We start from the raw sequence: 27,538 nt of genomic DNA, 5'->3' as shown, positions 1-27,538 counted from the left end.
ACTTACCGGCGGTGGTGGTGGATGGGTGAGTGGGGCACTAAATGCGTGCGTGCACCACATGTCACTCGCCGCGCGCGCGGGCTCGCAGACCGATGTCCGCAGGATCTACGTCTGGTCGGCATAGTCTACCTAGTAAAGGCCGCATGCGACAATACATTGATGTTCTCTCTCTCTCTCTCAGGATCTTTGTCCAGATGCGGGTGTGTGTGGGGGGTTGTGGCTCTGTACATGCCGGATAATATACGCAGCCATGGAACATCATTGATCGCTTTGGGGGCGGGGGCGGGGCCGGTGTTTCGTACACAAAGGTAATAGGTTCGTAATTGCTATGTTATGGGGTGAATGAGTATCCAGATCTCTGCTCCAGAGTCATCGTGAGAACCCACGGGCTTCCGGAACTCCGCTTTCCTCCCCAATAACTCCATACCCCACCAGCTGTCATTGTCTTGTGGACTCATGGACTCGTGGATATGGACTCGCTCGTGAAAACTCACGCCCGACGCCCGTGAGCGAATATCCCCGTTATGCATACGTTTCCATCCTCCCCCCACTTCATCAGCAGGGTAGTGTCGCCCAGCTAAGAACCCTTCCCGCATCCCCGTGCTATGTTCCTGCTCATCCTCCTCGCAACGATAGTTACGATAGTTACCATACCGCGATCGATCACTCATAAGTGCGGGAGCTTTAAATCTTACACCTTACACTTTACACCTTACACCTGGCATCCCCCCACACTCCCACTCCCACTCCGACTCCCGCAATCCCACTCCCGCCCATCCCATCGGCGGATCGCTATGAGTCTATGACACACGGTGCCCTGCGCTCTGACTGTCTGGAACAAGTGCAACAAGTGCAAGTGCGCCGTTCGGTAGCGTTTACGTACGAGCTGGTGGGATGGCGGCGTGGGATGGTCGTGTCGATGGGCGGCGTGGGATGGCAGCGTCGATGCGTGGGTGGAGAGTGGAGACTGGAGATTAATGGCGCACTGTCTGGATCGTGGTGCATCGGTGCTGCGTCGGAGTCTCTGGGGGGTGGGGGGGAGGGCATGGCATCGAGAAGCAGTTCTGGAGCAGAGTACCAGACCGAAGGGGGAGAGGGTAGGTAGGTGGAACTTGGAAGTCCCGGCTTGAATGGGTCTGCGTGAGCGCCTGGGGAGTGCAGGATTGCAGGATTACAACTTGCAACATGCAAGATACATACCTCGTAGGACCACGGGATGTAAACAGTGGGCTGGAAAGACGAGTGATCACGAAGAGACGCGATATCCCCATGGAGACCGTGACAGTGCGGACTCTTGGAAGGGAATCAAGGTACGACGGCCGCGGAACTGCAGGTCGAGGCGTGTGATATCCACAAGTCGGGAACTCTCTCCGCTGCCGGCTCCCGTGCACGCAGGAAGATGGTGGCTTGACGTAGCTGTTGCGAGTCAGTTACCTGCGCCTTCTGCGCGAGCGAGCGTGCCGCGCTCATGCCATACGCATCGCTACTTCACGCCGCCATCACTCGTCGTAGCTTTCTGGCCGGCAGGCATGACTAAGTACCCAGCTGGAATCGGGCGGCGAGGGCGAGTCTGCACGGTGGACGAGGAAAAAGCGTGTGCATATCGTCATGATCTGGATAGCGTGCAAACAATCAATGATTACTAATTAGACGGACGAAAAAAGATTGGCCGTTGCGAGGACACTTCCATTGTGGTGGAGAGGCGTCGATATCATAGGTGGACAGAACGGTTTTGTGAGGGCTCTTTGCCAATACCTCTACAGACTCGAAGAGAAAAGAAGCGCACACAGGAGAGAGAGGACATGAGGGGTTGAGTGTCTATTCGATAGGTGATCAAGAAACAAGAAGAAACCCCGCGGGTGCCAGTTTAAGTGCCCCCCCAATCTTCGGTCAGTGGTCGACCCAGCCATATTGGCGTAATCCTGGAAGCAAGACGGCGAAAATGGAAAATGATGAAGAAGTTGAGGTTGTATTCAACTTCGAAGAGCCATCTAATATGATTCTCCTCCGCTGCCTACAACGTTCCATGTCACTCGATCCGGCTAGTTTAGCTGACACCACCATTCAGATCCACTGATCCGACTAGCCTCTCCTACTTCCATCTTATCAGATCCTCCATCTATCCTACATTTGCTCCTCTCGTGGTGGTGGCAATGCCCACCAACGTTGATGCCCACTACCAACCACATTCGGGGTTTCTACCGACAGCTCCTCCAACACTCCGCCACTACTGGGATAGGAGAGCGGCAGGGACACTGAGGCTCGGCGGGTCCGCGTGAAACCGAGCCGGACAGAAAACCTCGGACGAGCGAGTGATATTGTGTGCAAGACTTGTCATCGCTGTTGGAGTTTCGGCGGGCTTGAAGTGTGAGCTGAAGGGACGCTGTAATTTGGACGATACTAATTTGATCGTGTGTACATATTTCGAACAGTGCGTAGGTACCGGACCATGTCGCGTGTTCACGAGTCACATCTGCAAAAGCCTCCCGGCCACCATTTTTTGCCCACAATAACGAACATTCAGACTACACGAAAAGGAAAAACTACCCCTATAACATACAGCCAAAAGACAAAAAAATCTTAAAAAAACGCCCCAATATCCACAGCTTAAGAAAACCCTTGAAAACCCCCTAGAAAATCTTCGAACGGAATGCGCATAAAATTGCGCATCTGTGTAACCCAAAGCCAGCAATGCAGATTTCACGTCTGTATGTTCCGTCTCCACTACCATCCAACACTACCTACAATTCCTCTACCGCAGCCATCAACTCTTCGCCCACCCTTGCCACAAACGCTTGCACCTCCTCTTCGTTCATCAGCACCCTATCGCACCTAACCCCGAAATCGATGGTATCCGTCTCCAAGTTCGGCCCGAGGTCGACAAAGACCGGATGGCGCGGAAATCCCGTTACATCGAGGGCATCCAGCGCGGTAATTCCGTTCAACGGCCCCTCACTGCAGAAATCCGCGGGCGCGCCCACCGTGATATGTTTCAGCAGCGCCGCCGGATCCTCGCGCATCTTCTCCGTGTGCCAGAGGAGATTGACAAAGACGTTGAACTCGAGCGGCGGGCCGGAGTGGTACCGGAGGACGTCGCGGACAGACGTCTGCTCGAATGCCGATCGGCTGCCGAGTTCGGCTTGGATCGTTTTTGCTGCGTCACGAGCTGACAGGTCCGCGGGAACGGTGAGTGGGAGCAGGTTCAGGCAGGGGCCCGCTAGCGTCTCCAGCCCGTCAAAGGAGGCGGATCGGCCCACTTGGTAGATGCCGAAGGTGGGGTTTCGCGTTTCTGTCATGGCGGCGAGAACGCGCGAGAAAGAGGTGAGAACGAGGCTCGATAACGCCATGCCAGCGGTCTTGCAGCGCGCTTCAAGTGACGTGTAGTTCTCGACGACGCCGGGGACGATCAGGAGTGTTTGCTCGGCGGACGCACATGGCGATGCGTTGTAGGTAGGCCCGATCACGGTCGACTCGGCTGCGGCTAGAGACGCCTTCCAGTATGATTCTTCTTCCGACTTGGAGCGCGTGGTTGCAACGAACTCGGCGAAGGTCGCGAACGCGGCATTCGACGTGCATCCGGTTCCCGAGTAGAGTGAGATCAAGTCCGAGATCAGCGAAGGCATGCTCCAGGCATCGTACACGGCGTGATGGAAGTTGAATAGCACCGCGTCAAAGTCGTCTCCGCGGAGGACCGTCAGCCTGACAGGAGGGGTAAACATATCCAGCGGGGAGTGTGCCAGGTCGTACACCGCCTTCTTCACGGCGGGAGTCGCTTCCCCTTCTACTTCCTCGAAAGACCACCCATGCGACTCGGCCAGAGTGGAAGGCTTCAGGATAACCTGCAACACCTTCTCGGGCGAGACGGCGGCAAAGGCGGTGCGGAGGATTTGGTGGCGGTGGAGTAGTGCCTGCCATGCCACCTGGAGACGGTCGATATTCAGACGCTCTTTTGCCGCAAAAGTCCAGGTCGGCTGGTAGGACGTCCGTCCGCACTTGAGCCAACCCTCGAGATGAAAGAATTGGCCAGCAAGGACGGGTAGTACTGTCTCCACCGCATCATCGGAGAGACTGAGGATGGCGAGGGCGCGATCCTTTTCGACCGGTGACACAAGAACAGTGGCCTCTTCTGAAGTCGGAGGCTTCTGAAGTCTGGCGAATCGTGCACAGATGCCCTCGATGGAACCTCCCTGGAGGATGTCGGCGACGCTGAGCTTAATTCCCTGCTTGCGACACGCCGCAGCGACGCGAATGGCCGATATGGAGTCAATGCCGTACGCGTAGATACTTACACGGAGGGTGATGTTTTCACTCGGGAAAGAAGCAATCTCTGAGATGATCTTTCTGATCGCGGCCTCATCGGGGTTGAACTCGGTCCTTGCATCTAACGCGTCACCCTTCACGGCGATCGAGTCGGAGATGACGACCGGAAGAGTGTGCAGACTGGCAGGGAAAGCAGTTGCGAAGCGAGCGGGGTTCTGTAGGATATCCAGTACCGTCAAGGAAAGTTCCTCCAAGACGTCTTTTAACTTCTCATTTGTCATAAACTCTCCTTGAGCTGCAGCTTGCAGAACCACATTTTGAGTTCCCTGAACAATCTCGATGTTGAGGGGATATTCCGCTTGCACTTCACCAGTCTCCACTTCAACCGGAGTCCAGAGACTAGAGGTTTCCCGATCGTCCTCCTCCACCTTTTGGAACACTAACAGTGTGTCGAAGAGAACTCCAGCGGTGCCGCCGCTTACCGCACGCCACCTGTTCTGGATGGTGCGCAGGGATGCGTGTTGATGGACCTGCGACTCGGCGGCGGCAAGTTGGATCTGCGATACAGCGCTCTCGTTGGTCTGCAGGTTGTTCGGAAGCCGGATGCGCATAGGAACGGTGTTGAAGAGGGGACCAGAGATGCCTTCCACTCCGTCGAGCGGCAAAGTACGACCGGAAACGACCTGGCCAAACACGATGTCGCGACGGCCAACGAGCGAAGACAGCGTCTTGCCCCAGGCCAAAAGTAGCACGCTCTGAAGCGTAACTCCCAGGCTCTTGCAGCCGGCTAAGATTTCGGCGGTGGTTGGGCCCAGCGTCTTCGATGCTTGGTGGATCGCGGACGAGCTCTCGCCCTCGGTTAAACGGGCTAGGTGAATGACCGAATAATCCGAGATGGTGCGAAGCCAGTATTCGGCCGCATCGTCTTTGCGCTGAGCGATGAGGGCCGCAGCGTCGGAAAAGGGGCGGCGGCGAGGAAAAGCTGCGATTATTAACTTCCGGTTTTTCGGAATGATGTGGGGGTGAACTTACAGCCCTCAAGATAAGCCGATGCCAAATCGTGGAAAACAAATGGAATTGAAACACCGTCGTAAAGACTGTGATGAAGGGAAAGGACGAAGTAATTGTCCGTCGGGGTTCGGACGATCCTGGCCTGAGCAGGAGGATTGTGGAAGTCGTGTTCTTCGGTAAATACCACGTTATTCACGATGTCTGCCAGAGTCTGGTCAAAAGAGACGGAAGCATCGTCCTCTATCACTTTTGCGGGCGATGTTTTGCGGACCAGCGCTGTCCAGGGATTTTCGGATGTGGGCGAGTGATAGAATGACGTGCGAAGGACATCAGTCTTCTCAACCACATTAAACCAGGAGCTCTGAAGCCGAAGCAGATCGACGCTGGAGTCTAGTTTGACGCAATGGTGGTGGACATAGAGTCGGCCATCGGACGCAAGTGTTTGGGTTATCATTCCACTCTGAAGTGGCGTGCAAGTATAGACGGCTTCAATTGACTCGTAGTCAACTTCGATGTTGCTTCGTTTCAATGCTTCGGTGATATTGATGGCTGGCGCTTCCACCGAAGGACTGGCCTCATCCTCCACCTGCGCCACATGCCTTGACAGTGCACCGATCGAGGGGAAGCGAATCACGTCCGATGATGACACCGCGATATCCATCTCCCTCAGTCTGCGAGCGAACCGGATAGCAGTGACGGAGTCGATGCCCAGGCTATAAAACGTCGCACCTTTAGTAATTTGAGCGAGTGGAAGCTGGCAAATCTCTGCAGCAAGTTCGCGCATGGTGGTCTCTGTAGAAGACCACGAGACTTCATCGTAAACATCCGTTTTGCGGTCCTCGATGTCAGTATTCAAGTCCGACACACCCAGACTGCTAAGCTTCAACGTTGCATGCCCATGCTCGATCTCCTGAAGCAGGAAATCAAACTTCTCCAATACTACCTTCACCTCTGCCGCAGTTCCGTACGACGGCGTGAAGCCCACGCGCGCAACCAACTTGTTCTCTTCCGTATCCGCCTCGAACTCAATGGCAAAAGGGTAGTCCGCCACGGTTGCACTCTCAATCTCCTCCCACAAGCCAGCACCGGGAGTGGCCACCTTGCGGGTGAACGAAAACAGGGTGTCAAACAACGGTTTGTCAGCACCGGCCCAGCGCTGAATCTGTCTCAACGAGATGTGCTGGTACTCCAAGCACAGAGCGTTCGACTTTTGGTAATCCTCTGCCAACTCGGCGATCGTTGACGTGCCGCTCTGGAGCTTGACACGTTGCGGGATCGTGGTGACTAAGGGTGCCAATATCATCTCGGCGAGGTCCACAGTTGCCGTGCGGCCCGAGAGGACAGAGCCGAAGATGACATCATTGTGGCCAACGCGCTGGGCCAGGAGGATACCGAAGACTAACTGTGCCAGCGATGGCAAGGTGCACCGCATGCTCGACGCGCACGCTTCAAGCGCAGAAAGTGGACGTGACATCACATGTTCGGAGAAGAAGACCTCCTCTTCTTTGCGATACCCTGTCTCCGTTGACAGCAATGTGGAGCGGCAATCAGTGAGGGAGTTAGTCCAGAAATCCTTCGCCTTCTCGATGCTCTGAGATGCCAAATGCTCAAGGAACGAGCTGAAGGCGACCCGCTCAGGGACTGCTGTGGATTGATAGTGTCTGGAAACCTCGTCCAACAACATCATGAAGGACTCGCCATCATAGATCGAGTGATGCATCGAGATGAACAGCAGGGACGAGTCAGACCTAGTGCGCGACAGGTTGAGTCTCAGCGGCGGTCTCTGATGAAGCTGAGAAATAATCTCCGTGGCAACGTCATTCTGTCGGCGACGGAAAGCGGCGAGAGCATCATCGACTGTCTCGGCGGAAGACTCCTGCCATTCTTCTTCGAGAGTACCAGCAGAGAGAACGACCTGGACGAACGCATCGTCGGGTTGGCAGAAGCATGTGCGTAGGATCTCGTTGCTATCGATGGTTTCCTTCCATGCCTGACGGAGTTTCTCCAGGTCCACCTCGCTACCCAGCTTGAGGATGACGTGATTGACATAGATGGGCCCGCTCTCGCTGTTTATCGACCGTGCGATGATTCCCTCCTGCAGCGGCAAAGTAGGTCTCACCGCCGCAATGGGGGCTGCGGAAACACCAACTATCGAAGAAATACGTGGTCGCAATTGCTCATCAAAAACCCGTAGCTGCTCCCGAGCGAATAGAAGCTCGTTTTCAGCTGAATTTTCTCTGGCGACGGTATTGCGTGGCAGGGCGGCAAGTTCTTCGATGGTGGGATGTCCGAGAACGCTGGCAACTGATGAGTTGTAGCCGATGTTCTTCATCTTCAACGAGAGGGTGATCGCGCTGAGACTATCAATGCCGAGCTCGAAAATGTTGGAGGCATGGAAAACGTGATCCGGCTCAATCTTGATGATCTTCGCGATCATATCCCGGATCTCCATCTCAGCTTGCGTCAACTCCCGTGAGGCGGCACTCTGCCGGACACCAGATCCTCGAAGTAGATCTGAAAGCGGAATCCCAGAAAACAAAGCTTTGAGCAGTTTTGCGTCCGCTTTTCCGGACATCGGGGCGAGTGGCATGATGTTGATCGGGATCACGACATCGGGCACCATGTATGCAGGCAGCTTCTGCCGACATCCAGCCTGCAACTCGAGGGCGAAGACTTGGTAGTCCTTCACCAGGAACTGGGGGGCGTGGCCCGAAAATGTAGCACGATCAGCTGACCGGGCGACAAAACACGCGAGTTGTGGCCGCGACAATTCCGGATGCTGGAGGATGAGAGTGGCAACATCCAGCTCTTCCTTCGCCGAAGCACGAATTCCCTCCGAAACCTCTCCAAGTTCTAGTCTCTGACCACGGATCTTGGCTTGGTCATCGCTGCGTCCGAGGTACTCGATAGCATCGCCGGATAGAAGGCGCACCATGTCACCGGTGCGGTAGAGGCGTGCGCCATTGTAATCGACGAAGCCCTTTGCCTCTGGCCGTTGGTAGTAGCCGAGGGCTACGAGGTCACCGCTGACACATAGCTCTCCGGGCTGTCCGCGCTTTGTGGGGATGAAAGTTCCGGGAACGAAGACGTAACCGACGAGATTTCCGATCAAGTGTCCGATGTTCCTTACGGTTGAATCGGGGCTGACGCGCAAAGAACTGCAACAGATGGTGACTTCCGTCGGACCGTAGGCATTGACGAGAGAGACAGTTTTACTGGCTGCCCAGGTGTCCAACACGCGCTGCGAGATCTTCTCGCCACCAACACCCATGAAGCGGAGGGTTGGAACGTCCGCAGGTACAAGATCCGCTTGATCGAGGAGCGATGGCACAAAGCTGGCGTGAGTAACTTTCAGCTGGGCAAGTGCCAGTCCGATGTCATCGAGGAGCATCGATCGCAGTGCGGTAACAGTGGCCAAGCCGTGGCGCCACGCCAAAAACATCTCTGCGACGTGCACATCGAAAGCTCTACTAGCAAGGCCGAGATATTTTCCTTTCCCTCCAAGCTCGAGGGTAGCGGGTACCTCGCGACATATGAAGTCGGACTGTGCCTCGACGAAGGCACTCAGATTACCGCGAGAGACCTGGACGCCCTTTGGCTTCCCGGTGGAACCGGATGTGTACAGAAGGTAGGAAATGTCATCGCGGCGCGTGTCTCGGCTTCTGTTGACTGCGCTGTAGGTCGCCAGCATCGTGACGAACTCGGGATCGTCGATATTGATAGTTACCACGCCGGCAGGGAGCTCGGGGAAGGTTTTTATCAACTCGGTGGTTGTAAACAGGATTCCCGCGTTGCTGTCTTCCAACAGCAGACCTTTACGCTCTGCGGGGAGTCCTTCGTCGATCGAAAGATAACCACACCCAGCCTTGAATACACCGGCGATCGGAGCATACGCTTCGAGCGTCCGTGGGAGACAGAGTGCAACCATTCGATTCCGGCCAATATCGCATGAGTCGATAAAACCTGCGATGCGATTGGCCTGCGCGTTGAGTTGTGCGTAGCTCCAAGCTCTGGTTTGCGCTCCCTCGCTGGTGATGGAATCGGCAACCTCTGCCGCTAGCCACTCTGGATGCTTCTCGGCGTAGTACTCAACCCAAGACATCGGGTCGGTCTCATAGGCACTGCGAACGGCCTCGCTAACAACTGGACGGGCGATCGACAGCAGCTCTTCCGGAAATGATGGGACGAGCTCTGGTACGGGCATATCGGCATGCATGGCCATTAACTTGACGTAGGCCTCCACCTGGCGCATGAGAAGTTCCAGCTGAGCGTTTCCCATAAGGCTTTCCTCGGCAGAGAAGACCAGCCGGTATTGACCGTCCGCCTCGATGAACACGTCCAGCGCAAGACCGTGCTCGACCGAAAGCCCGACGATATCCTCCATTGGCGTCCAGATCGCCGAAATGACCTCCGAAGCACCTTCGGAGTTGGGGTGGAACACGAACATGGCTGGGTACAGAGCGCCGGACTGCGGTCGCTGCAGCACTTTGCGCATAGTGGTGGGAAGAATGTGCCGGTGTTTCCACACATCACGCGAGAGACGTGATTGGTTTTCGAGAATCTCGCGTGCGGTTGCGTGTGCCTGGATGGGGACTGGGACGACACTGATGAGCGGCGCAATAGTGTTGGATAGTGTGGCGTCCTGAATGCGCTCGGAGAGGGTCTCCCCGATCACGATGTTCGAGGTCTCGAGGTAGCCGGCGAGCGTACAGCCCCAGGCAGCCCGAACGATGGATATGAGTGACGTGGGATCAAAGTGTGGTGCAAAGGCCTGGATATCTGTGGCTGATATTCTGCACTCGGTTTCGAGGTATACTTTGCGACCTACTCACGGCAGTCAATTTCTGTTGCTTCGGGATATCTCTCGGAGTATCGTACCTTTCGATGGGTCTGGCTTCTTGCCTGTGAGATCGGGGAAGCCGATTGCCTCTGGGTCTACAAAATCTTTCAACTCTTCTGTCCAAAATTCCTCGTTCTTCTTCTCGTCTGCCTCCTCTTCCGTTATTGTGAGACGCAGCGCATCCGTCAATTGGGATCTTGGGACGATGTTATAACCCAGATAAGCGGCCTGCACGTCGCCGATGATGAACCCCAGCGACGCCGCATCGTGCAATGCGTGATGCAGTGACCACATCATCACCGAGTGCTCATCGCGCTCAAATATTGTCACAGCCCAAAGCGGAGCGTTATATGCCCTCTCATGGTTTCTCTGGGTGATCTCCGCTGCGTGTCTCTTCGCTTCATCCCGCAGATTATCAACCGAATTGGATACTTTCTTCCACTCGACACCTGGATGTTGCTTGTAGACGATCTGCACGAACGTCCTTGACACAGGATCCTGGTGAGAGAGCTCAGCTGTTGGAATAAATGCTGCACGCAAAGCTTCCGTCTGTTCGGCTACTTGGCACCAAGCTCGGTGAAGCCGGTCGAGATCAATCTTGCGGCTGAGAGTGAAGAAGTTGTTGCTCCAGTACGCTGATGGGTTCTTCATCGTTTCGCCCAACAGGCCCTCCTGGAGCGGAGAGCAGGGGAGCACGGCGAACTCAGCACCGTCTCCCATCTTCAGGGCAACGGAATGGTGCCATAGCTCGTCAAATTTCTCGAGCTTCCCAGAGGAGATTTCCTTTTCGCTTCCGTCGTTTTCGACTTTAATGCAGGCTACTAGCTCTTTGATGGTTCGGCTCTCGATGATGTTGAGCACTGAGAGAGTGTAGCCGCGTTTTTTCATCCAAGCGGCGAGTTGAATGGCACGGATGGAGTCGATACCCAAAGACCGAAGAGATGCGTTGAGATTGATGGAATCAATTTCCATGCCCGACAAGACGGCAATCTGCTTGATGACAACGCTCTCCACAACCGATCGAGATTCCTGCACTGGCTGCTTGGGGACGGGATTCAGTTTCAGATCCCACTCAGTCAAGTCGATCGATTCGTAGGTTGCCGATAGTGCTTTGCGGTCAATCTTTGCCGACGGGGTTTGCGGCACGAAAGGAATAACCATAATCAGGCCCGGAACCATGTACTCGGGCAGAATTTCCTGTGCTTGGGCTCGGGCAGCAAGAGCGACTTCCACTGCACCGTCGCCCGTGATGGCTGTGTTCGGCTTGAGGTCCGACATGGCGAGCTGAGACGCTGCAACGAACGTGACAATGATCTTGTTGGGACGGTCGCGACGGTTGATGAACATTGTCTCTACGCGGTCGGCGAGTGGATGGCATTTGAACATTGCGGCACTGATCTCACTCAGCTCGACACGGATTCCTCCTAGCTTCACCTGATCGTCCGTGCGACCAACGAATTCGATTGATCCGTCGTGAAGGAAACGGACGATATCGCCGGTCAGGTAGATGCGCTCTTGCAGTTCCTCGTCCCAGATGAACTTGGCGTTCGTCTTCTCCGAGTCGTCGAGATATCCACGCGCGAGATGGGATCCTCCCAGCGCCAGCTCGCCGACTCCTCCGAGCATCGTCACGCGGCCGTTGCGCAGGACGTGGCAGGAAACCGTCGGAAGGGGAATACCGACGTTCTCGGCCTTGACAGGGTCTTCGACTCCACCGAACTGGCGCATCGTAGACACGACGGTTGCCTCGGCAGGTCCGTAGGTATTGTACGCCCTCATATTGACGGCCCAGTCGTCGGCGACATTCTGCGTCAGTTTCTCACCGATCATCGTGATGACCTGGAAAGTGGGGCACGAGCTCCTGGGTACTCCAGCGGAATAGGCAGGAGTCAGGTGTGCGTGAGTCGCGTTCGTCTTGTTCGCCAGCCCGGCGATATTTCCGAACGTGATCTCTTGCGTAGCCGCTATGAGGACACCGCCAACACCCCAGGCGTAGAACAAATCCTGGATGAATACATCGAACGTATAGGATGCGAACTGGAGCAGTCGCACACCACCTTCGACGTCGTGCGAAACTCCCGCTTGCAACGCTTTCATTGATGCTACCCCGGAGTGGTGCTCGATCGGAACACCCTTCGGTGCACCGGTGGTGCCGCTGGTCCAGATCAGATAGGCTAGATGGTTTGATTTCGCTGCGGCTTTGATCTCGGCCAAGAGTGCATAGTCTGGGGATGGGATACGGCTTAGGGCGTCGGCGACGTTGACGAGAGGGACGCCAGCTGGGACGGCGTCACCGGCTACATTCGCAGGGTCGGTGATCAGGAGAAGCTTCGCTTTGGTGCGTAGGATAAGATCACGCTTGCGCTGCGCTGGGAAAGCGGGATCGATAGGACACCATCCTCCGCCGGCCTTGAGGACCGCGAGGACGGAGATGTATAGCTCTGGAGATTTGTGGAGACACAGAGGAATGCAGCAGTCGGTCAGCGGGCCGTAGGTCTGTACCAGGTAAGTGGCAAGTCGATCGGCACGCTCGTTGAGCTCGGCATATGTCCATTGGACCGCGCGACTACGCCAGTGTTAGCCTAAGTGGATCTTTTCGCATAAGTACAGGGGAATACTCACGAGTCATCATCGAGATCATACTTGAAGATGAAAGCAATATCTCTGGGATGAGTTTTGGCATGCTCCTCGAATTGCCCGTGTAGCTGAAGTGCAGAACAATCTTCCGGCTCCGGCTCGCCCTGAGGCTTGGGATTCAAGGAACAGCGCAACTCGGGAGACACATCAGATCTCACGTCGGTGTACACGCTCTCTGGGTGGCTGAGTATGTGGATCAACACATCATCCATCTGGCGCAACATGATCTCGGCGCCGCTCCTACTCAAGAACTCGTCCTTGAACGTCGCTATCAGTTTCAACGAGCCATTCGCTGCAGGAAGGACGTCAATCACGACGGCAAAGGATGTCGCGGTGGTGCTTAGGATATCACTCGCGGGAGTCTCGAAGGCGAGAACCGTGGAATATGGCGGTTCACCGTGAGTGCCCGACAGAGCCTGGGCTGGAAACTTCAGGTGCTGTAGCGCCTCGACGTTTGCGCGCGAGAGGTGCTGCAGCACAGACTCAACGCGTGCCGGAGACTCTTTCGAGATGGTCGCCAGATTGATGCGTGTCGGAACCACGCCCGACCCAGTGTCGAATACACCCATGCGAACAGTGCCGAAGACGTTATCCTCAGACATGGTGTCGGAGTACGACGCCAAGATTAGTCCCCATGCTGCTTGCAGCGCGGCCAAGGGTGATGAATCGACGGCACGGGATCTATCCGCAAGGTCGGCGGACGAGATCTTCGATGTGATATCGACTGTCTCGGATACTTGCCGGATTGCACTGGTCTTGAGACCGGTAAGGTGCGGGAATGGTTCTGGGGAGAATGAATCGAGCTGGGTTTTCCAGTATGATATTGCGCGCTCGGGACTGGGTGTTACATCGCCCGACGCCGACAGGGAGGTGGCCGGAGTGAAGGATGGGTGGCAGTCTTTCAATGCCACTTCGACGGCGTTCGTGAGAGCGGCACGATCCAATCTTCCGCTTGAGTTTGTCGGCAAGACCGGGAACGTGACATATTTCCACGGCCGCATATGTGCCGGGAGCATGTCCGTGACCAGATCGTCGCACACCTCCTCCACAAATCCCCCCGGCGCTGGCACGACGCAAGTAACCAGCTTGTCGCCCTGTTTTGAGGAGCATACAACTGTTGCGACCTGGGAAACACCGCGTGCAGTTTCCACTGCCGCATCAACATCACCTAGAATCACTCGACCGGAACCAATTGTAGCTATTTCGCTGATGCGTCCCAGGAACTCGATCACTGGTTCCCCCTCACGTGTCCAGACAACTCGAGCTCTATCACCTGTCCGGTACAGCCGTCCGAACTCGGAGTCGATAAATGCCCGTGCCGTCTCCTCGGGTCGATTGAGGTACCCGATCGCGACCTGGGGGCCACCGATCGCCAACTCCCCGACCAATCCCAGAGGCAGGGGACATGGCCTCTCACTCTCCTGGTCAATAACGAACAGGGAGCAAGTTGGCAGCGGAGGCCCAATTATGGTACCTCTGTAGTCGGCAGGAAAGGGGAAGAGGGTACAATTTATCGCACCCTCGGCGGGCCCATATCCGTTCGTGAGACCTCTCGGTCCATTCTCACTATCATCCACGGTGACGATACCACGGATGAGCGAGTCCTCGGCAAAGCCGTCGATGACGCGTCGACCAAGGACTTCGCCCATGGCCCAGAGACTCCGCAGTGTGGGCATCTGCGCGGGCTTCATCGCGGCCGTGAGAGAGGGCGTAGCCATCATTACGGAAGCGCGCAGCGAGGTTGTCACCGCTTCCACGTTCGCCAGTGTCAGTTCCCGCTCCGCCGAGCACAGTGTCGCGCCCGACGACAAAGTGACGAATATCTCAAGGATTGAGGGGCCAAAAGTGTGTGCGGAAAACTGGAACCACCGCGAAGGCACGGCGGGAAACGTCGACAGCGGGAGGATTTGCGCGTTTGAATCGATCGCACACGTCGCTGAGAGATGCGAGATCTGCACGCCCTTCGGTCGCCCATCTGTGCCGCTGGTGTAGAGGACGTACGCGATATCTTCCGGCATGACCTCTCTTGGGGCGATTGGAGTGGTCGTGGCGGATTCGCGAGTACGGATCGCCGCATCGATATCCAGCCACCTGCCTTCCATGCTTGCCGGCACAGCGCCTCTTCCGATGACAATGCCGTTTGCCATATCCGCGAGGATGCCACTCAGACCCTCAATCGGCGCATCAATCGGCAACGGACAGAAAGCACGCCCAGACTTGAGGATGGCGAGATACGAGATATACAGCTGCGGCGAGGTGCCCAGATACACTGGGACAATCCGCTGTTCATCTGTCGCCATTGCGTGGATTGCCGCCGCTACTCTGTTCGCCACTGCGTTAAGCTCGGCATACGTGTAGACCTCGTGGCAGGCTGGAAGTCCCGTCAGGAAGTCGAGCGCGGGATGGCTGGGATATGTTGCGGCCGCGTGTTCGAAGCCGGAGTGGAGAAGGGTGAATACGGGGTTACAGGGCGCTTTTTGCGCGGAATGGTTCAGGATGGAGAGATCGGGCAGCGGCGCAGATGGGAGCATGTAGGAGGCCACGGCGGAGAGCAGGTGTGCTGCTGCCGTCGGAGGTACAATGGATGGCGCATAGGAGAGGTCCAGTGTGGTAGAGGTGAGGGTGAGAACGAAAGGCTGCTCGGCGCTGTTAACACCTCCACTGCCAATGACTACGGGCATAGAAGCATACCTTTTCTTCCGCAGCGCATGACGTTCGACATCGTGATTCCGGAGATACTGATGTGTTCTACAGCCGTCAGACGAATGAATGACCTCACAACCAGCACGGAGACAACACCACACACCTCGACCCGCAATACGAAATCACTCTCCACCACCGTGTCTTCCACAAGTCTCAACACGACCTCTGTGGTTGCGGTATCTCTCCGCACAACCGCAACAAGGCTTTTTCCCTCGACCTCCAGCGTCACCTCGTCGGTGCCCGTCAACAGCCCAATAAACCGCGCAAAGCCCACTACGCAGTTCTCCACCGCCTCGAATGCGGCATCTACACTTATCTGCTCGTTCCGACCGCCGACCTCAATTCTCGACGAGGGATGTAAAGCTGGAAGTCTTGTTGTCGGTACAGCTTCTCCACCCGCATGAACCTCGAGGTCCTGCAGATACCGCTGTAAATCTGACATGATTCCTGGGTTCCTTTCCGGTTCGTTATGTTATGTGATTGGGGGAGGGAGGGAGGGATACTGGGACCCGGAATCGCTATGGGGTTTGCGGGAGAGGTACAATGGGAAAGATGGATGTGAACAGTCCTGAGCTGACGGTGATCCTGTCGAAAGAGCAATGAGATGGAATGGAACACGCGCACTGTGAAGCTAGACGATGAGATGAGCTCTTCTCTCCCTGGTCAGGTACTCTAGTGCGCCGTGTATGTAGAGTAGAAGGCACGGAGACCGAGAGCGGGGAGCCTGGAGCCACTACTATTCCTGACGACGCGGCGGGCGAGTGCTCAAGGTGATTTTTTTCCTTGCATACCCAAACTACCCGAGGAGGTCTCCGATCTGAGGAGCTCTTCGTTTCCACCCTCGTCGGGCTACAATCAGATGTCCCGATCTTTACCCCCCCACCCCGCCATCAGATATCTTGCGATAGACAAACTAGCATCAGGACCAAAAACATGCATGAAGTACGAATAGTAGGCCGTTTAGCGTTTGCGGTTACAGGAGGGGGACGGGAGGGCACACACCACACCCTCGCCTAGATCCTGCGGAATTTCGGATCAGATATGTCCTGCCCATCGTCCAGGCTCCCTCCAGCCCGGTAGTCTCCATCCCCGAGACGACCAATATTTATTTTTTATTTTTTCCAATCCTCGCCAAGGTATTATTTACGCCGATCGACCATCTGATAATCGCACAGCGCACCGCACCAGTGACCAGCCAGGGGTCGGTCGGCACATGTCGGAGGAGAATGACGTATAACATGGATCACGTACTTGACGTGAACACTCACAGCACGGCGCTCGAGACACATCTGATAACTTTAACCGCACCCCCCCTTCCCTGCCCTCCTTCCCCCTTCCCAGCCCTGGTGCCCGGTCGGTGGGAGGGAGATGTTTGGGAAGGTAGAGTACCGCACTCTACGCACTTCACTAAGAGGTAGCCCTTGCAGGAAAATTTTATCTGATGCTTCCAGCCGCGACGATTTATCAGATCATGGGGTCGGAAGCGGGCGGAGACGCACTCTGGATTTCCGAGGAGACCGAAAACCGGCGGAGGACCCAACCAGCAATTGCTCGGTAACTACTAGCAATTGATTACGTACCGTACTCATAGTAGTAGTAGATTGATTGATTGCGCGGGCCAGATCCGAGGCAAAAGGAAGTGGTGCGATGCATCATGCATGGCGTTCCTGCGTGATCTGATTAGATCGGGTACAGATGTCCCTTTGGACCTCCCCCCAGCGGCAGCTCGTTGACTACTCCATACAGCATCGGCAAGCAGAGATTTTTTCTGGCTGGTTATTCTCGATATAGTAGGTAGGCGCCTACTAACTGGTGGCCTACTCCTTCGGTTCGTTGGTGGGGAAAGAGGAAGCTTAGATAGGATGAGGGGTTACATGGCACTATCAGAGTGCTGATGATCGGATATTCGATGGTGAACTTATTCAGGTGGAATGCGATCAACGAACTCCAGGGTATCTAGAAGCCTGCATATGGCATGTGGGGCCCTTGCGAGCCGATTCGACTGGCCAGTGGTTTAATCTTCATGCTCGTGCCGCCGAAGACCGAGGACGCAGGAGTGGGCAACTCCGATCACGATCGAGATTCTGACTCTGACATTCGGGGATTCCCTGAAGGTGGGAAACAAAACCTACCGCTAATGGGGAAATGTGGTGAGTGAGTGGGTGGATGCAGAGTAGTGGAGGTGGAGGTGGAAGTCGAGGACCGGATCTTCCGGGTATCCGAGACTGATATCCTGCATTTTGGCCACTGCCAGCTCTTCCCCCCCTGGAGAATCAGTCTTCACGGAAGCACGGCGAGGCCGCCAGTCTTAGGCTCCTAGCTCCAGTGGTCAATTCATGGGTAAGCCATCTCGGAATATCGACTGGATGGATAGGATGGCAAGCAAGCAGGCAGACATTAAATAAACACACGATTTGTATAGTGTCCCGAGAAGCTGGAAAATATCTCCAGTGGTATAGTTAGCCGGCATTGAGTACATACCAGACACTTGAAGGAAAGAACATCTCATCGCAAAGATCTCCGTCGTCCATTGAGCTCTCCCCAAAGATGGCAGAACAAACCCATTTCTCCCCGTCCGGCACAGCGCTACAGCGTCTCCAGCAAACACTCGCCCACCTCCGCCACTCCCATGAGCTACCACGACTCTCCGTCCTCCACGGCCCAACGTCGACACCGCTGCTGACGCTGACGCTCGGTTCCCTCCTCCGCACACAAGCTACCCGTTTCGCCGAGCGCCCAGCAGTCACGGTTCCATGGACGTCCACAGCATGGACCTACGCCGACCTCGATGGGGAGGCCGACCGGCTGGCGCGGGGGCTCCTGGCGCTGGGAGTCGGGCACGGCGACCGCATCGGCATCATGGCAGGCAACAGCGCCGAGTACGTAGCGGTGTTCTTTGCCGTGGCGCGAGTCGGCGCAGTCCTGGTAGTGCTGAACAACACATATACCACTACGGAGCTTGACTTTGCCGTGGCACACACGGGGTGCAAGGTGCTCTTCATCACGCCGACGATTGGGAGACACGATAATGCGGCGTCTCTGAGCACACAGACGACACCGCAGGGGACGCTGGAGCTCGTCGTGATCCTGCGCGGGACTTATACCGATTTCCCGACGTACGCGGATGTGATCACGGCGGGACAGGCGGTCGAGTCGGCGGATCTGAAGGCCGCAGAAGCAAAGACTTCGATGCATGATCTGGTGAACCTCCAATTCACCTCCGGCAGTACGGGAAACCCCAAGGCAGCAATGCTCTCCCACCACAATCTGGTCAACAACTCCCTCTTCATCGGCCAGCGCATGGACTTCACCCCGGCCGACATCCTCTGCTGTCCACCACCACTATTCCACTGCTTCGGCCTAGTCCTGGGCCTTCTCGCATGCATCAACCACGGCGCCTCGATCGTGCTCCCCTCGGAGACATTCGACCCGTCCGCGGTGCTCACCGCGATAAACTCCCACTCCTGCACAGCCCTTCACGGCGTACCAACGATGTTCTCGGCGCTGCTCTCCCTGCCTCGGCCAGCAGGCTGGCGCTCCTCGCTGCGCACAGGGATAATCGCGGGCTCGCCGGTCCCCGCGCCATTGATGAAGCGACTATTCTCGGAGCTGGGCATGCGTGAGTACACATCGTCGTACGGGCTGACGGAGGCGTCGCCGACGTGCTTCAACGCGCACACGGACACGCGGCTGGACCTGCGGCTGCGCACAGTCGGCAAGATCATGCCGCACATATCAGCGAAGGTCGTGGTGTCCGGCACCACTGCGCCCGTGCCCGTCGGAGTGCGTGGAGAGCTGTGTATAGCTGGTTACGCGCTGAGTGGCGGGTACTTTCGCGCACCGGATAAGACTAGGGAGACGTTTAGGGTGCATGAGGACGGTAGGAGGTGGCTACATACGGGTGATGAGGCGTATTTCGATGATGAGGGGCACTGCGTCATCACCGGTAGGTTTAAGGATATCGTCATTCGCGGCGGAGAGAATATATACCCCGCTGAGATCGAGGAGCGTCTCGTCGAGCACCCCCGTATTGAGGCCGCCGCTGTCGTCGGCGTCAAGGATGAGAAGTACGGTGAGGCTGTGGGGTGCTTCTTGCAGGGCGAGAGGACGTCGGACGAGGAGGTTCGAGATTGGTGTAGGCAGAGGCTTGCAAGGTTCAAGGCGCCGCAGTACGTCTTCTGGGTGGGCCGGGGCGAGGCGGTCGAGGATTGGCCCAAGACAGGCAGTGGGAAGATACTGAAGCCGGGGCTGAGAACGGCGGCGGAGGAGATCGTCAACGGGGTCAGGACGCCAGTGGTGAAGGATGTCAGGCCGACGAGAAGGCCGAGGGACAAGGGCGGTATGATGGCGTAGCTTTTGTGTACTGGTGTTGTGTTATCACGTCTTGGGTTTATCGTTTTGGGAAAAAAGCACATAATGATTATGAAATGCATTTGCGATTGTTCTCTGTATATCATGGTGATGGACGTTACGCCACACATACCGTGCGTTTTCGTGATCGCCCGTGAATTAGGTTATGTACATGCATTCCAACTACCTAAAGCTTCGCCTCCACCTTCTTAACCCTCTCACCCTCAATCCCACTCTCGTCACCCCAATGTAGTGCCGCCAGCTTGAAAAATCTCTCCCTAGTGACTATCGCCAGATGCGCCCTCTTATGCGGTAAGTCCACAGTACCCTCATGCCAGAAGCCGTGGTCACGATCATACTGTGCGACGACACTATTGCTCTCTCTGGGCTCACCGACGAGTCTCTGCGTCCGTGAGTCATCCAAGAAGCAATAATGCATGAGCCCACTCCACCAGGCGCGAACCCTGTGTGCGCCTCTCAGCCGTCGATTTCCAACGAGCGAGTGCCTGCCTCGATCCCAATCCTCAAACCTATAGTACGCACCGAGATGGTCCTCGGCGCCCCAATACACCTCAAAGTACCCAAAGAGCTCGCCGTCGAACGATCCAAGGACGGAGAGGATATGCGGGTCCTCCTCGTTATCCTGGAGGTACTTCCTATGCTCCTCGACCGGCCCGCTCTGATTCCACCCGGCGGACACGTGCGGGTCGTTCTGCCACGTGTGGAACGCATCCAGATGCGCCGCGTCGCGCCAGTCCACCGCGACCATGGTAAACACCTCGTTCAGGTGCGGGATCCACCGCGAGTACACGGTGCTGCCCGGCGCGGGCTTGCACGGCCGCATCGGGTGCCGCACGTACACCCGCGTGCTAGGGAACTTCGTCGTGAAGGTGTACTCGACGACTTGCGGCGCGGTGGGGAGCAGGGTGGATGGGTCGGTGACCCAGGCGGCGCGCGGGCCGAACGGTGAGCCCGCGCCTTGCCAGAAGGTTGAGCGCGAGAGGAGCAACTCGTCGGTGCTCCAGCTCGTATCCGGGTATGGGATTACGGGTGTGGTGGGGAAGGGGTGGGGTAGGGCCAGAAAGGCGGCCAGGGCGGCCTTCCGCAGTGACGCGGAGTTGGGCCCCGAGAGCGTGATGCGGATGGTTTCTTGTGCGTGGTAGGAGGTGAAGAGCACATATGTCAGGAGCCATAGCTGGCCGACGGTGGGTGTGGTTTCGGCGGTCCAGAAAATTATGGAGTGGAGGGAGCGGCGGGCGCGCGCGTATGGGGTGTTGTCACTGTCGGCGGAGGGGGCGCCTTGCGTGGTAGCGGGCAAGGTGAAGGAGAGAGACTCATTGTGGAGGAGCTGAGGAGGGAGGGTCGCGTCGGCGGGCTGTGATGTGCTGAGAACAAGGCGGTAGGAGAGCGGAGCGGCGGCGGGGTGGAGAGTGTAGGCGGTCAGGTAGGGGTGGGGAAGGCGGACGGCGGGGATCTGCAGTTGCGGCGACGACATGATTGCTTGCTGGTTGCTTCAATACACACGGAAGATCAAGATACTCACAGGATATCACCGTTCTATTCAAGAAACTAACTTTCCCATCAGCTATAATTATGAACTACAGACGACCAGAACCGGGTGAGCAACGGAGTCGCGTGGGGAATTCTTTCCGCATCATCAGTCATCACGGCGCCCAATCGTTGTCAAAAAATAATACGGACCTCGGCACATCACGATGTTGTACCCATGCCTGCAAGCTGCAAGGTGCAAGCTGCCCGCTTCAACGGCCTGCCCAGTCCCGACATGCTACAAACATCCACACCTCTTCCCCGCGCCGACCACCATCAGATAAAAATGCCTCACCTCCCCCCGGTCGAAGCGATATCTGATGGTGGCCTGCATGCCCATGCAGAACTAACCTCTACGGCAAGGATCCAGGATGCAATGATCGGCAAAGTGTTTAACGATATCAGATGCGATTAGCGCCTGAGCCAGACGAACGCGAACTGAATTTTTTTCTTTCCTTCCGGAGCCGGAGGATGGATCCAGAAAACAGTGGCGACTGGAGCCGGGGCGGGGCTCCCACCATGGTTATGACTCTCTACACTTCTTTGTCGGGGGGTCAGTATATAGTTACCGACAACCACGGCTGGGCGTGCCCTATGGGGACATCGGCGGGTCGGGGATTCACACTTGAGAGTGGGCGCCGATGGGGGGAAATTGAAGGATCTGATAACCAAGTTTCATCGCGGTGCTTGTTGTGGCCATCTGCGGTACTGTATGCAGGAGCATCCCGAACAGGTTATTCCGGGTTTGTGGTGCTCAATCGACCAGATCGATTGAAGGATCTGATAACCTTTCCTGGTCGCACAGCGCTGCGGATCGGAGACGCCGTGAAGAAAAATAGCCATGATGGAACGGGAAGCTGGGTGACGCTCCCCCACTTTGAAGGATCTGATACCCCACCCTCCACCTCGCGAGGAATTGCTGACTTGGCCGTGGGCTGCTGGTAGCTCCTGATAGTTAGCCTGGTTGCGTAGACGACCGGCGGAAACATGTTTTTGCGCCACTTTCCATGGCTTTCGCAGTTGGCCGGCCGGTTGTGCATGTCGGGGCATGGCCAGACTTCCGTATCAGATGTAAATACTTGCTGTGCAATTGTCGCCGGTGATGACCCACTTCTCTTGCCGTGTCGCGACGAATTTGCCGGATTGAAGGTAGTTTGTACCTACGTACCCGAGGCAGAGGTTGTAATCTGATGAACCTTGGGATTGGAACTTGGAAGTGTTCATCTAAATCGTGACGAATTTTTAGTATGGGGTATTTGTGTCCCAGGCGACTCGAGAGCCTACCGAAACTTCGGCGGAAGACGCGTCCCAAAGGCAAGTTAACGCCTAGTGAAGTATCATCGGTTGTGTTCACCCGTGAGCAAGTTTGGAGACATCATGCATACCGACCTCTCTGAGAATGGCGGAAAGCCGTTGGTGAAGAGCAGAGTAGGTAATGGGAGTTGATTGAGCCGGACATTTAGGGGAGAACACTCGAGCTCTCCGAAGAATCGAGTCACACATTACTGCAATCATAGAATCCAATCATATCATAATCTAACCAATTAAAAAAGCATACATATAAACGAAAGCAAAACACTCAAACCACCACACCACATCACACCGCTTTTCGCATCTCTCACATGGCACATATCTCATCTCTCACATGGCACATATCTCATCCGCGTCATCCTCAATCCTCAACCTTCAACCCTCAACTCTCAACCATCTGCGCCCTGACACTGTCCGCATAACCTTCGCAGCGCCCTAGCAGCTCCTCATGCGTTCCAAAATCCGACACCTGACCGCCAGAGATATAAAAGATCCTATTCGCGCGCCTAACGGTGACCAGCCTATGTGCGATCGCGACAACCGTGCACCCCCGCTTCATCACGCCCTCCAGGGCACCCTGGAGCACCCTCTCCGCCTCCGCATCCAGCGCAGACGTGGGCTCATCGAGCAGCAGCAGGCGCGGCTTCCTAATCAGCGCGCGGGCAATCGACAGTCGTTGCTTCTGCCCACCGCTGAAGCTGCGGCCGCCAGGCCCACACAGTGTGTCGTAGCCGTCGGGCAGCTCCATGATCGTATCGTGGATGTTTGCGAGGCGGCACGCGGCCTCGAGCTCCTCGTGGCTTGGCTCGTGGCCCGGTCGCGCGCCCAGGCAGATGTTGAAGCGTACGGATCCCGCGAACAGGATGCCCTCCTGCGGAACGAGTGCGATGTCGGTGCGAAGTGCCAAAGGTGACAGTGAGGCAATGTCGCGGCCGTCCACGGTGATCCGTCCGGAGTGCGGCGCGTAGAATTTCTCGAGTAGGTGAAGGATCGTCGATTTGCCGGCGCCGGAGGGGCCAACGAGCGCGCCGAAGGAGCCGGCGGGGATGTGCAGGTTGAGGCAGCTAAGAACCCGCGCGTGCGGTCGGGAGGGGTAGGAGAAGGAGATGTCGGTGAAGGTTACGTCGAGGCCGTGGAAGGGCGCGTCTGGCGACGGCAGCAGGTGCGTGTCGCTGTGCGAAACGTCCTTCTCGGGGTCGTTGGGTTTCTTGCGGAGCGACAGTGGGGAGTGCGTGGTGTCTTCTTCCAGCATGGTTCCCGGACCGATGCTGAGCAGGTGCAGGATGTTCCCGGCAGAGATGCGGGCCTTGGTCAGATCCGGGGCGAGGGAAAACATCTGGCCACAGGACTGGGCGGAGAAGAGCAGCGCCGGAAGAACGATGAAGAATTGCGTCTGACTGTAGAGACCCGTGACGATCTGCTTGGTTCCCCACCAGTAGGCGAGTGCGTAGACTAAGTTCGAGATGGAGAATGCCATCGCCAGCCAGAAGTTTCCGTACGCGATCGCCTTGAGAGTGGCTTTGTAGGGACCCGCCAACGAACGCCGATACACCTGGAGTGATTCCTTCTCGAGGGAGAACGGTGCGATGGTCTTGATGGCGGAAACGGCCTCGACGGTGATGCCGACGGACTCGGCGAAAGCTTTCTGGTGGCGGGTCTGGAAGTCCGCGAGGACGCGGAGACGCATGAAACCGGATGCCAGGAGGATCGGAACCGTTGCAAGAAGCACCACGGCAATCTTCCAGGCAATCACGTGTGCCAGTACGATACCCGTGATCATGTTGACGATGATGGTAAAGACTGTGCCCAGGATAACACCCGTCAGGGCACCCAGCGAGTTGGCGTCGCTGGAAATGTAGGAAAGGAGGTTTGTAGGGTTGCGGCCGTCGGACTCATGCCATGACATATCTTGATGGAGCAAAGAGCGAAGCGATAGCACCCTGACGCGGTAAAGCATCTTCTCGGCCACCCATCCGAATGAAGAGCCATTGACGATGTAGCAGGAGACTTCCACCAGGGCGAGTATGAAGAAGAGGAGACCGAAGAATTTACCGGCGGACCGCACATCGTCGGCACCCTGGCACGGGTTCAAGGCATCGATGGTATTTCCAAACACTACCGCCTCGGCGGAGTATATACCTCCGATGATGGCGGAGGTGATCAGACCGAGGATGATGAGCAGTGTCTGTGGCTTCGCGAGACGACCGATACCGCTGATGGTTTCGCCAAGCGCCATCGTAGGTTTGTCGAACCCCTTGGCAGCAGGCGCTATTTGGTTTTCATTTTCTTCCTTGGTCTTTTCGCTGGTCGCCTCGATGAACGCTGCCTTCTCCGTAGTCCGAACCTCGGACACGGTCGCCTCCTCCTCCGCGATCGTGGACGCCTTCGAGATGTTGTCGTGGACCAAGCTTTGCAAACGCACCAGCTCGGCATAACGCCCATTGAGTTCGGTCAGTTCCCTGTGCGTTCCCCTTTCCAGTACGCGTCCCTTCTCCATAACCACGATCCAATCCGCCTTCTTAACGGTCGAGAGTCTGTGGGCCACCGACACCGTGGTGCGTCCGATAGCGGCCTTATCCAAAGCCTTCTGGATGAGGGTCTCACTCTTCGAGTCCAGGGCAGCGGTAGCTTCGTCGAGCAAAAGAATCTTCGGCTTCCGGATGAGAGCTCGTGCCAGCGCTATCCGCTGCTTCTGACCACCCGACAGCTGCGATCCGGCACTGCCAACACGAGTGGCGACGCCATGGGCAAGGCTCGCAATAAAAGCGGCGGCGTCGGCCTGCTCGGTCGCTTCGAGGACGTGCTGGTAGATTTCCTTGACTTCGGGGGTGCAGGCGGCTACGGCCGCGCTGATGGGCGTGCCGCTGGTGATGGATTTAGCGAGGTCGGCTAGACTGGAGTCCAGTAGTGCGCCCTTGAGATGAATGTGCTCCGGGTGACTGGAGTTGACTAGACCCAGCGCGATGTTCTCCAGAATCGAACGATCGAACAGCGTGGGCTCCTGCTGAACCAGTGCCATCGAGCCGCGCAGGAGACGGACATTGATGCTCGAGATGTCTACGCCATCGAGAGTGATATTCCCCGATGTGGGATTGTATAGGCGCTCCAGGAGGGAAATTATGGTGGACTTTCCGCTGCCGGAAGCTCCGACGATGGCCGTGTGCTGGTTTGCCGGGAGCTTCAGCGATACATTGTTCAATACCTGACTGTCGGGCCGAGTCGCATACGTGAAGCAGATATCGTGGAGCTCCAGCTCGCCGTTGAGCGGGTCCGGTAATGCGCCGCCTCTCTCGTGGGTACCGTCGATCATGGACTCGCGTTTAACGGTCGCCATCAGCTTCTGCGATGCACCTGCTGCTGCCCCAAAGATCTGAAGGAACGGCGCAACCTGGGAGAGGATAAACGAAGCTGTATAGCGTTGGTTAGCAAGCAACGCACATGCAATCCCACCCGGCTAGGTCTTACCATCGAGCAACACAAAGATGACGGTGTAAACAGCACCAACCGTTCCACCGGTTTCGCCTCCACCTTCGGCAGCAGCGGCAATATGTCTACTTCCCTGATAGAAAGCCAGTGCGTTCGCTCCATATCCGATGAAGAACATGGACCCCAACTGAGTAGCCGATGCGAACGCCTTCTTCAGCCCCAAATCCCTAGCAGCCTCCAATTGCTTCGCAAAGATACCCTCCAGCTTGTCACCCGCATTGAACGCGAGCACGATCTGCATATTCCCCAAGCTCTCGGCCACGATTCCCGTAGCGCCGGCGATGTGATCGCTCATGCCGATGGTGAATTTCTTGACGTACTTGCCGCCGACAGTGGTGGTAATGAAGAACGCCGGAATGACGGCGACGAGCATTGCCGTGAGCTTCGCATCCTTATAGAAGGCGACCGCATACGCCGCGATGAAGTACGCCAGCGACGAGATACAGATGCCGACCTTCTCCGAGGTTCCGGTCTGGATGACCTCGAGATCTCCGGCGAGCCGCGACGAGACCTCACCGGCCTCCAGCGAATCGAAGAAGGCGGGCTCCTGGCGGAGCAGCGCGGTGAAGTACTGCTCCCGCAGCCGCCGTACGAGCCGCTCGCCGAACAGCGAAAACGCGAATGAGTGGATGTAGATCAGCGAGAAACTCGCGATCGTGACGTACACCACGTTGAGCACTTTGGTGTTGACAGTGCTCTGCAGGCCCCATCCGGGGCTCGTGTCATTGCCGCAGGAAGATGATGTTGAATTGAGGTTGTCCACCAGCTCGCCGAATAGGATCGCCAACAGTGGGAATGGAACTCCGGCGCCGGCTGCTGCGATGACGCCGATGGTGAACAGGAAGTAGTCGAACGGCTCCGCGCCGGATCGGAGGAGGAGCGAGAAGTAAGTGGAGGTCTTGGCCTTGACCGGTTTGTCCTTGACCACGACATCTTTCTTTGGTTTCGCCGTTGCTGCTGCGGATGTGTCCGAGGCGTCTGAGGGCGCGATCTTCTCATCACTACTGGCACCGAAGCCATCTAGAAGTCGTGGAGCCGTCGCTATGGTGGTTGGAGGGGCAGCTGTGGAAACGTATCAGTTGCCGTACACGAAAGGGGAGCAAACCCCACGGGCCAAAACTCACCGATGCCTATCGTGGGATCTCTGTCGATGGAAACCCGCGAGAGAGGTAAATCCTGTGAAGCCATCTTGACCTCTGGCTGGAGAGGAGCAGAAGGCAAAACAGTGACTGGCTGATACGTCAATGGCAACGGGCAACGGCAACGTTTCAATCGTTATCGATGCACTCAATCAGCCCGTGATGAAATGATATTCACTGTTCCGCTGATGAATCCTCCGAAAGTCAGGATTCAGGAACACTCTCCGACACAAGACAAAAGAGCTACCTGGCC

At 56.6% G+C, this 27,538-nt stretch overlaps 5 protein-coding genes across 5 annotated transcripts; 1 reads left to right on the top strand and 4 right to left on the bottom strand.

Annotated features, from left to right (window-relative positions):
* Positions 1 to 2,466: 2,466 nt before the first annotated feature.
* BZA05DRAFT_405506 (uncharacterized protein) lies at positions 2,467 to 12,466 on the bottom strand (the record flags this gene model as incomplete). The annotated part of the gene is made up of 3 exons (XM_051484413.1): positions 2,467 to 5,242; positions 5,293 to 10,095; positions 10,150 to 12,466. Coding segments are annotated over 3 exons (9,621 nt in total), but the record flags the coding sequence as incomplete, so codon positions are not given.
* A 2-nt stretch (positions 12,467 to 12,468) lies between these two features.
* BZA05DRAFT_128008 (uncharacterized protein) lies at positions 12,469 to 16,117 on the bottom strand. Its single transcript, XM_051478760.1, has 3 exons — positions 15,555 to 16,117; positions 15,440 to 15,496; positions 12,469 to 15,384 (listed from the first exon to the last, which is right to left on the bottom strand). The coding sequence occupies exons 1-3, from the start codon at positions 15,891 to 15,893 to the stop codon at positions 12,730 to 12,732; spliced, it is 3,051 nt and encodes a 1,016-aa protein (XP_051337027.1). The 5' UTR covers positions 15,894 to 16,117; the 3' UTR covers positions 12,469 to 12,729.
* Positions 16,118 to 17,763: 1,646 nt separating this feature from the next.
* Positions 17,764 to 19,864, top strand: BZA05DRAFT_127995 (long-chain-fatty-acid-CoA ligase). The gene is made up of 2 exons (XM_051478759.1): positions 17,764 to 17,791; positions 17,874 to 19,864. Exon 2 carries the CDS (start codon positions 17,999 to 18,001, stop codon positions 19,802 to 19,804), a length of 1,806 nt encoding a protein of 601 aa, XP_051337026.1. The 5' UTR covers positions 17,764 to 17,791; positions 17,874 to 17,998; the 3' UTR covers positions 19,805 to 19,864.
* A 42-nt stretch (positions 19,865 to 19,906) lies between these two features.
* On the bottom strand, positions 19,907 to 21,380 carry BZA05DRAFT_405470 (acyl-CoA N-acyltransferase). Its single transcript, XM_051484412.1, has one exon. It carries the CDS (start codon positions 21,294 to 21,296, stop codon positions 19,989 to 19,991), a length of 1,308 nt encoding a protein of 435 aa, XP_051337025.1. The 5' UTR covers positions 21,297 to 21,380; the 3' UTR covers positions 19,907 to 19,988.
* A 1,374-nt stretch (positions 21,381 to 22,754) lies between these two features.
* BZA05DRAFT_475837 (P-loop containing nucleoside triphosphate hydrolase protein) lies at positions 22,755 to 27,538 on the bottom strand. Its single transcript, XM_051488216.1, has 3 exons — positions 27,271 to 27,538; positions 26,126 to 27,208; positions 22,755 to 26,068 (listed from the first exon to the last, which is right to left on the bottom strand). The coding sequence occupies exons 1-3, from the start codon at positions 27,332 to 27,334 to the stop codon at positions 23,043 to 23,045; spliced, it is 4,173 nt and encodes a 1,390-aa protein (XP_051337024.1). The 5' UTR covers positions 27,335 to 27,538; the 3' UTR covers positions 22,755 to 23,042.

This window comes from Tricharina praecox (assembly GCF_024521635.1).
Source record: "Tricharina praecox strain CBS 144465 chromosome Unknown BZA05scaffold_22, whole genome shotgun sequence".
Taxonomy (NCBI): domain Eukaryota; kingdom Fungi; phylum Ascomycota; class Pezizomycetes; order Pezizales; family Pyronemataceae; genus Tricharina; species Tricharina praecox.
Note: the sequence above shows the minus strand (reverse complement) of the source record. Positions and strands in the feature narration are given on the sequence as shown.